This window comes from Enhydra lutris, unplaced genomic scaffold (genome assembly GCF_002288905.1).
Source record: "Enhydra lutris kenyoni isolate GAN:26980312 unplaced genomic scaffold, ASM228890v2 scaffoldscaffold27, whole genome shotgun sequence".
Lineage (NCBI taxonomy): Eukaryota > Metazoa > Chordata > Mammalia > Carnivora > Mustelidae > Enhydra > Enhydra lutris.
In genome coordinates this window covers 1,003,066-1,013,182 of record NW_019154111.1, presented here as the reverse complement: position 1 = coordinate 1,013,182, position 10,117 = coordinate 1,003,066, and the positions used below count along the sequence as shown (strand labels likewise).

At 38.5% G+C, this 10,117-nt stretch overlaps 1 protein-coding gene across 1 annotated transcript; it reads left to right on the top strand.

Annotated features, from left to right (window-relative positions):
• The first annotated feature begins 4,021 nt into the window (after positions 1-4,021).
• Positions 4,022-4,963, top strand: LOC111151879 (olfactory receptor 2A2-like). Its single transcript, XM_022510104.1, has 2 exons — positions 4,022-4,273; positions 4,319-4,963. Exons 1-2 carry the CDS (start codon positions 4,022-4,024, stop codon positions 4,961-4,963), a joined length of 897 nt encoding a protein of 298 aa, XP_022365812.1.
• Positions 4,964-10,117: the final 5,154 nt, after the last annotated feature.

The following is a 10,117-nucleotide window of genomic DNA, read 5'->3' as shown; positions in this document are numbered from 1 at the left end:
AAGGTACCTTTCCGCCCTTCTTTTTAAGTCAAGTGTTAATCTGGGCTCTGTGGAGACATTTTGCAAAACAGTGAAGAGAGTAGGTATGTTTTACACTTAAAAATATTTATTTATTTGAGATCATAGCAGGAGGAGGAGAAAGAGAGAGCAAATGGCACGAGAGCATGGAAAGGGCAGAGGAAGAAGTAGTTAGAGACTCCTTGGCCAACTTGGCACTGAGCAAGAAGCCTGGCAAGGGGTTGGATCCCACCCCACTGAGATTACTCCCTGAGCCAAATTCAAGCTGCAGACACTTAAACAACCGAGCCACCTGGGCAACCCTGTTTACATTTTGAACAATCTTACATGTTGGCTTAAGCAAGGAGAACTGAATTCTCTATTTCTGCTGCATTCTATCTGATGCAATATCACAGGTCATGTTTTCTCTGGAAAGCTCCATGGGGCACTCATGAGAAAGGGAGGATGAAGAAGGCAAAAAGTGTAAATAAAATTCTGAAAATAGTTTTGATCATATGGACCCTTTGAGAGATTCTCAAACATTCCCTCCATTTGCAGGGCCACACTTAGAGAACCAATGACTTAGTATATTCAAGCTCAGACTCCACATTCATAAAATGGTAATGCTGATCAAATTAAACCATGTAGTCAGTATAGAGCATTTGGCACATTTTCTGAAACAAGACAAGGGCTCAGTAATTGCTGTTTATGAATAGTAGAAACCTTCCTCATTTGTACTTAGCAATCCTTCCTACAGACACAGACACATCTCAGCTTGGGGATCTATTCTCTCTCAGGGTTTCCATAACAGGTTCCATGGGAATCCACTTCTCAAGTACCTGTGATCAATTTGAGAGTTTGGGTATAGTAATTTGTGCTATTTGTCTCACACTTATAACCCTTGAGATAGTTGGAAGTTTGTGTACAAACAGTGTGATGCCAATATCCATCCTGTTTGTTCCCCAGAATTTTCCTCCAAGGACCATCAGACACAACCTTAGGTCTCCCCTCAGAGGAAACTCAGGGAATTCCCCCCCACAATCTTAGGAAGAAGATAAACAGATAAAATATCATAAGATCATTCTGGGAGTTTGAATTCTCAATAGAAACTCAAGAATGTTTTAAATTCATCTGACTCCAAAATAAAAGCTACACTCCTGGGGTTCTTTGAAGAACCTTCAGCAAGTCTAGTGAGTGACTCCTTCTGTATCTGGGACTTAATCCTCTGAAAGCTACCTAGGGAACAGGGCCCTACATCCATTTTAGAGGTACATCTCTCAACTCTGTGGGGTTTACTGTAGGTTAAATTTACTTTTTGTGAGAAAACCCAGGGCTAACATGTCCTTATGTAGAAGAGATTATTAACTTATGTTGGGAGATGATTTTCAGTATGGGTGCTGATAAAGAACAGGTTATGTGGCCTAAAATGACATTCCTGGGTGAACTTCCCTCCTGACTCACACTTTCCTCCTGAATTTCCCACCTAACTCTCTCTCCCCTACCTTAGGGACCATCTGCCCACTGTGTGGTAGGCAGACATCCTTGAATTTCCCTGGCATCTCTCTCACCATTTCCTCCTAATGTAACTGAGTAGTGATGGGCAGAACTAGCACAGCTGTCTCAGGGCTGTGTGAGGGGCTCAGACAATGAGAAGCCTTATATTCAGCAATTGTCTTCAAACATGTTTCCCAAATGGCCAAATTAATGAAAGGACTTTATATATCACCTAGCTTAAATGAAGTTTTTTTTAAAAAAATCTATTTATTGATTTTAGAGACAGAGCAAGCCCAGGGATAGGCTTGATCCTGGTACACCCAGATCATGACCTGAATGGAAATTAAGAGATGGTCACCTAACCAACTAAGCCATCCAGGCGCCCAGAAGATCTTGATGTCCAGACAAACCTGTCTTAATGGAAAAGAATGTTCTAGTAACATTTACAGTAAATCTTTGCTGAAACACTGTAAAATGTAAGTTTGCCATATAGTTATCCTTTTTGGAACCATACCAGTTTTTCACTCTTTTGTGAAGATTTTCAAGCTTAAAAATCACTGAGTTTATGCACAAGTCTTTCCTATAACAAAACGGGATAAAAAGGACTGCCAATGGTCCTGACGAGGATTGGAGAAAGAGATATAGCTCCCTCCATCAGAAAACATTCTGGGCTCCAGGACAGCCCATAGAGAGTTGCACCTACTGACTGAACAAAGGTTTCCTTTTTGAGCTGCTATTATTTCATTTACTCCATTGGGGAGATGAAATTTTAGCTATCACTACCATGACATTTTCTTCTTTTTGCCAGTACTGTATCTGCTTAAATTTTTTTCTGGAAAGAGAAGGTGGGGGAAGGGTACAGAGAGAGAGAGAGTCTCAAGCAGCCTCCAGGACCAGCACATAGCCCAGAGCTGCTCCATCTCAGGACTCTGAGATCATGACCTCAGCCAAAAACAAGTCAGATGCTTAACTGATTGAGTCACCCAGTTGCCCCACTGCTTCACAGTTTTAATACAGGTTTATTCTTATTTTTATTTTATTTTTTTCTGTTGTTCATTCTTCTAACAACAAGATGGTGATAATGGTAATGAAAATGAGAGTGAGAAGATTCACTAATTCAGACACAAAAATAACTAGGCTAAAAAGTTATTAAACAAATGTTCCCATTGAATAGTGATGGATTCAATGCCTTCAACAGTATTTTTATCCTTTCTGTTCACAGAGTAAATGTGGTTCAGACATTGCTTAGTGTATCCCACTGTGCCTCTGTAGAATTCTGCAATACTGATATTGCTATCTCCCACTTTACACAAGGTACGCATATTCTTTAATTGTAGCAAAAATCCGTGTCACAAACATAAGGCACATTTACAGAGAAGCTTCCCAAAGGCAATCGTACTCATGGAGGTGAAAAAAATCTATGATTTTTGTCTCTCTTTAATTTTTCAGTGATCATATTCTAACTTCTCTAAGGAAGGAGAAACCACGTCTTTGTCAAATGAAACTGGCAGGTAGAACATACTTAGTACATCCATTTTTTGAACTAAAATGACAACCATCCACCTAACATTTCCTGAGTGCCTGTTTCATGTAGCACTTTACCTGTTATTTTGAGATGTAAAGATGTTCAGGACATATTAAACACCCACAAGGCTTCCTATTTGGTGAGGGAATCTCAGTTCAAATACATGACATTTGGTATCTTTGATTTCATCATCTTTGATTATCTTTAATTTCATCTTGAGGATTATCCAGATCTTCATAGTGAGGATCTACCTCTTCACTGTTAGTATTGACCAAGCCCAGACATTTAGTAGGTACCTGAAGAACCTCTTCATGTGAATCTACTCTGATTCACAAGAGTAGAAAAGACCCTTTTTTGCAGGTTGTTTTATCATTCGTGTTTCAGTGGGGCCACGAGAAGATCAAGGAGGCTGCCTTCTTTCTCTTTGTAGTACTTAGTGGTACCTATAATAAAATGGTTCAGTTGAGGAGGACTATGACAACACCCATGGCAACACCCCACCAGAATTAGACAACGAGGGTAGTGATGCACACAGTTTGTAACCACACTGATATTTTTGAATGTCCCATTTTCGTTTTCCAACCCAATATGTACTAGATTGAGAATTTACAATTCCCTAACCCTAGTATGCTCTTAAGTGTTATACGATAATTCTCAGTATTTAAAAAGTTACTGAATTCATCCTACACTCAGAAAAGGCACACGATGGTGGAGAAAAAGAGAATAAGGTAAACATGAAAGAGATAGTAACATTTGTTGAATCTGTGTGAAGGCATTTGGGAGTTCTTTGCCTAATTCTTGACCCTTTCTTGTGAGTTTAAACTTTCACATTAAAAGTTTAATCAAGAAGGTAACCAATTCTGGGGAGTAGGGGGAGCTGGCTAGTAGGTATATAGATATAACCTTTCTCCAAACTCATTTTGAGATAAGTAACTCTAATTTTTGTTGATTCTCCAGCTCTGACCTTTTCTCATTCTTCAGTCCTTGATAAACTGTCACTGGGAAATGGGAAGCAACCATTCATGGGTCTCAGAGTTCATCTTGGTAGGACTCCAGCTCAGTGCAGAGATGGAAGTATCCCTCTTCTGGATCTTCTCCCTGTTCTACATCTTCAGTCTATTGGCAAATGGCATGATCTTTGGGCTCATCTGTCTGGACCCGAGACTGCACACTCCCATGTACTTCTTCCTCTCACACCTGGCCATCATTGACATGTCCTATGCATCCAATAATGTCCCCAAGATGTTGGCAAACTTAGTGAATCAGAAGAGAACCATCTCCTTTGTTCCATGCATAATGCAGACATTTCTCTATTTGGGTTTCGCTGCTACAGAGTGCCTGATTTTGGTGGCGATGTCCTATGATAGGTTTGTGGCGATCTGCCACCCCCTCCAGTACACTGTCATCATGAGCTGGAGAGTGTGCATTGTTCTGGCTGTCACTTCTTGGTCATGTGGATTTACTTTGTCTCTGGTACATGCAAATCTCCTTCTAAGGTTGCCTTTTTGTGGACCCAGGAAAGTGAACCACGTCTTCTGTGAAATTCTTTCTGTCCTGAAGCTGGCCTGTGCTGATACTTGGATCAATCAAGTGGTTATCCTTGCTGCCTGTATGTTTGTCTTAGTCGGGCCACTCTGCTTAATGCTAGTCTCATACATGTGCATTCTCTGGACCATCCTAAAGATCCAGTCAAAGGAGGGCCGCAGAAAGGCCTTCTCTACCTGCTCCTCCCACCTCTGTGTGGTGGGGCTTTTCTTTGGCATAGCCATGGTGGTTTATATGGTTCCAGAGTCTAATCAACGAGAAGAGCTGGAGAAAATACTGTCCCTATTTCACAGTCTCTTTAACCCAATGCTGAACCCCCTCATTTACAGCCTGAGGAATGCTCAGGTGAAAGCTTCTTTGTATAGAATATTGCAGAAAAAAAACCATGTGAAGCATAGATAGAATGTTGTTTGAGTAGCATTTCCTTTTAAATTCAGTGGTTTGCTGAAGCAAAAACACAGAAAAAATTCCCACTTAGAAGTTTGAATTAAAAATGGTAACTGTCCAACTTTTAGCTTTAAAAATAGGGAAAAGTTCGATGAAAAGCATTATCATCTAAAATCGAGAGACCATATTGGGATTTTTTACATCTAAATTATCAGAATATTTAGTCTTTTTTTTAACAGATTCATTTATTTACCTATTTGGAGAGAGAGAGAGAGAGAGAAAGAGGAGAGTAGGGGAAGGGACAGAAGGAAACAATGTCAAGCAGACTCCCCACAGAGTGCAGAGCCTGACACTGGCCCAGTCGTAGGATCCATGAGATCATGACCTGAGCTGAAACCACGAGTTTGTCACCCAACCAACTGGGCCACATAGGCACCCCTAGTCTTTCTTTTAAAAAATATTAAGTGTTCTTTATTTTTTGAAACCAGGAATATTAATGTATGGAGAAAAAAATTTAAATGTAAAAAATTACATCAGTGCATTTCTCTGGCTTATGTATTTAGACATATGTGATTTTTTTAATCACCTTGTAGCTAGAAACAGCACAGTAAGATTAATACCATAAGACAGAACTTCCAAAGTATATCTGAAATTTCAGTAGAGAAAATGTTGCAGAATTATATGACTCTGTCTTACCAATTGTGAGACCAATGAAGTAAGAGTTTAGAGAAACTTTAAATTCCTTGATGGAATAATTTATGAGTAAAGGGGAGAAAGTTAGGGAAAGTTCTAGTCCAAGGAGAAACCATACGAAAGTATCCTAAAATGTGTTAAATGTTTAGGATTTGGTGACATGAAGAACATTCATTAGTAAATGTTTAAATGATTCTAGAGGTAAGAGTTTTGAGCATTGCTCAAATATTACATGTATTATTGGGTTATAATAATTTCATTGTTTAAAATAATTTCTAATAAGATTGAATTACCTGTTAAAGTTCTTCAAATAGTTCCCACCAACATTTTTTGTAGTATTTGAATCAACTTACTTGAAGGTGGTTTGGGGTAGCACCAAACATCATGAGACGATTATGATTAGATAACATCATCTTTCTTTCATGGTGGTGGAAGTTCCTCTGAATTTACCAGATTGAACAACTGTCTTCATGATGCTAATGGTGATAAAATAAGTAATAGCTGCTTTTTTATCATTCAGTATTTGTAGATATTGCAAAATTATCACAATAAGTATAATTAACACCTGTCACCATACATAGTTACAATTTTTTTCATGTATTGAAAATTTTCAAGATCTGCTTTCTTAAGAGAAACTTTTAAACATGCAATACAGTATTATTAACTATAGTCACTTAACTGTGCATTCATCTCCGTAAGTTATTTATTTCATAACTGGAACTTTGTGCCTCTTGACTCTCTTCACCCATTTCACCCACTCCCCATGCACTGGCCTCTGGCAATCATCAATCTGTTCCTTGTATCTATGAGCTAGTTTTTTTTTTTTTCTCTCTTTCTCTTTCTTTCTTTCTTCCTTTTTTCTTCCTTACTTTCCTTCTTTCTTTTTTTCTTTTCTCCTTCCTTCCTTCCTTTCTCCCTCCCTTCTTCTCTTTCTCCCCTTCCCCCTCTCCTCCCTTTCTTCTTTCTTTCTCCTTCTCTCCCTCCCTCCCTCCCTTTTTGGTTCCACATATAAATGAGATCAATATGGTATTTGTCTTTCTCTGTCTGATTTATTTCACTAGCCTAATGCCCTCAAGATCCATCCAGGTTGTCACAGATAGCAAAGCTTCCTTCCTTTTTATTTCTGATTAATATTTCATTTTATACATACCACATTTTCTTTATCCATTCTCCCATTGATGGGCACTTATGTTGTTTCCTTGTCTTAGTTATTGTGAATAGTGCTGTGGTATCATGGGGGTACAGATACCTTTTTGAGTTAGTGTTTTCATTTCTTTTGGACGAATACCCAGGAATTAAATTGCTGAATCAAATGGTAGTTCTATTTTGAATTTGTGGAGGAACTTCCATAACTGTTTTTTACAGTAGCTGTACCAATTTATATGCATAAGGGCCCCCTTCTCCCCACATCTTCACCAACACTTGTAATCACTTGTGTTTTTGATGATAGCCATTCTAACAGGTGTGAGGTGATATCTCATTGTGATTGTGATGATGACGTGTGATGTCAAGCAACTTTTCATGTGCCTGTTGGCCATCAGGATGTCTTTGGAAAAATGTCCATTCGGATCTGCCCATTTTTAAAATGGATCATTTGTTTTTTTGCCATTGAGTTATATGAGTTCTTTATATATTTTTCATATTAACCCCTATTGGATAAGTGATTTCCAAATATTTTCTCCCATTTAATAGGTTGTCTTTTCATTTTGCTGATGGTTTTCTTTGCTGTGCAAAAGCTTTTCAGTTTTATCTTAAAATGTATCATGATGTTAATTATCCTCTATTTTTTGACAAGTTATGAAAACTAATTAACTTTAAGAGTTATAAAATTCTAAAATAGGTACAAAATTAAGCATAGTTAACTTTCATTAAAAATATATAGTACCGAATTAAATATATATATGTAGTACTCAAAGCATATAATATATAGTATTCAACAATATAAGCAAATATATATGCTGAGAAAGATAATCAAAGACATTTAATAAGCTTAAATAAGTAAACACATAAATAGAATTCACTTTACTTGGCAGAGGACCATCATCTATGCCCACTGCCTGTTTGTTGCCAGTTTTTTCCATCATAATTTTATGTCTAAATTGTTCACATGTGCTCCCAATACATGGTTGTAACTATAAAAGTAAAGGCAATTCTATGCTTCTTCCACTTTTCTGAGCAAGATAATTATATTTCCTTGGAATATAAATTGCCACCATTATTAGAGCTAGAAATTTTTCAAAGAATAATTAAATCTTTGCTGAAACATGAAATAGAAGATGGTTCTAGAGAAGATGACCCAGAAAGTGACTTCATTTCAATTCAGTGCTTCCAATGAGAATTAAAAATTTGCCTTAACTGTTGCCCAAAGTCTCAGATTCTAAGATGTCCGTCTATATATTTGGAATGAGCTTATATATTCAGCAATATAAACAAACTTCATAAACTATAAAAGTTATTTGAGCAAATCAAATGTTTATTTTCTATATATAATTGAAAATAGGAAAATCATATTGTTCTAATATTAACTACTTAATAATTAAGCACTTTAAAGTAAAAGTTTAAAACATTTCTCCATTGTCTTATTTCTTGTATAGAAAGAAAGAATGGAAAGAGAGAAATCAAATTATTTAAAGTTCTTAAAATAAGGCTACAAAAAATCTGAATTTCTAAACTATTATCTGGTTCAAAATTGTTATTTGTAGGGTATAATTTTTAGAGTAGAATTTCATTTTTACACTGGTGCTTAGCTATATACACTTTGGAGGGGTCAGAGCTGTGTTTTTGCTGTTCCAACATCGTCATGAATACTGTACTGTAAGCTGCATTATAGGAAAGCCTATAGAACCTCCTATCTGAGGAAGAGACCAGCAGTGGCAGCCTTCTGGTGATCAGAGGGTCTTCCAAAAGTTACGAAGGGTCTGCAGAGTCACAGCAGGGACAAGCTGTGCCCCGAAAGCTCACTGATCTCTCTCATTCTCACGAGAAAGCCGTGGAAGGTGGAAAACACACACACACCTGGACACAACACTGGAATTAGAGGAAGCCAGTAAGATACCCCAGAGGTTGGTCAGAGGTCAAGAATTCAGACACATGCGGTTAAAAGAGCAGACCCCACCACTAGTTTGGAGTCAGGGAGACAGGAACGAATCTCATTTCCCCTACTCACTGTGTGGCTGGTGCAAGTACTTAAAATACAGAGTCCTCATCATGAAATTAGGAATAATACTTCTGCTCCAGAAGAACAAGGCATGCCAGCGGAACATGGCATCAGCACAGGGTGCGACACAAAGACACCCCAATAAAATGACATACATGGTATCCAGAGACCACTGGTTAGGCATGAAGACTGAGGACTGTTCCCAATTGTAGACATGACATGATCAGATCATGTGTCCTTCTGCCCAGAAGTCTCTTTCCACTTGAGCTCTGCCTCAAAGAGCAGAGTCTCATTATCAGGACTGTCAAACTTAAAGAAATGGCTTTATAGGGAGCAGGTCTATGCTTAGTGGTTATCACTGGTGTGTCTGATCATTATTCTTTTACCGCCTTTCAACTCTTCAGAGATCTCTGTTTTCCTGTCCTCAACATGGATCCTTTCATTCTACTACCTGAGACAATGATTTTTTTAAAGCTTCAAGAAGATGTCTAAAAATATCAAGGCAGTAATATCTTCCATCCTGTGATGTTACTTTTTTTTTTCCCTAGGTCTGAAGGTTAGCTATTCTCAAGTTACACAAGCATTAACCAAACACTGCCACTTTGTAGGAATAATGCAGAGAACCTGCTAAGGGGATGGGCAACATATGTATAGCTAGGGAACCCTCCTTTGTCAGAAGAGGGCCTTCTGGGTCACTTTCTCTATCTGTTTCTGGAATAACAAGGGAGAAGCTCAGTGCCAATGCTCAGACCGGGTGTAGCAGGTTCAGCCAGGGACTGAGGGCTGCCATATACATGGACAAGCGTCCAGGCGGGCAGTCAGTACACAGTGCAATACAAGGAAGTGACCTCGCTTCAGTTACCTGAACTAGCTGTTTCATTCCCTCCCACTCTTTGAAGTTCAACTTCTTTAAGGTCATCTGAGGTCCTTTGACCCCTGACGAGGCCAACCTGATTGCTGGAGAATCAAGCAGAATGACAGCACATCCACTAGTGAGCAGCTTATAGAACATGGTCTCTAGAGGCAGCCTTCCTGAGTTCAAATCCAAATCCTGCCACTTACCCCTGTGTTGACCCTGGGCTAGTTCTTTAATCTTTCTGTTTCCGCTCTATCATCTGTAAAATGGAGATAATTGTACCTACCTCACAGAGTAATCACGTGGACTGAGTTTTTGTAAAGGCACAGAGCATACATAACACATAGCAGAAACTGTGTGTTTGGTAAATGACCGAAAAATTATATCTACCCTGGGCTTGGTGTTACGACTGGTATTGGAATCCCAGAATAGAAAATATCTTGTATTACCTTTCTCCTTTAAT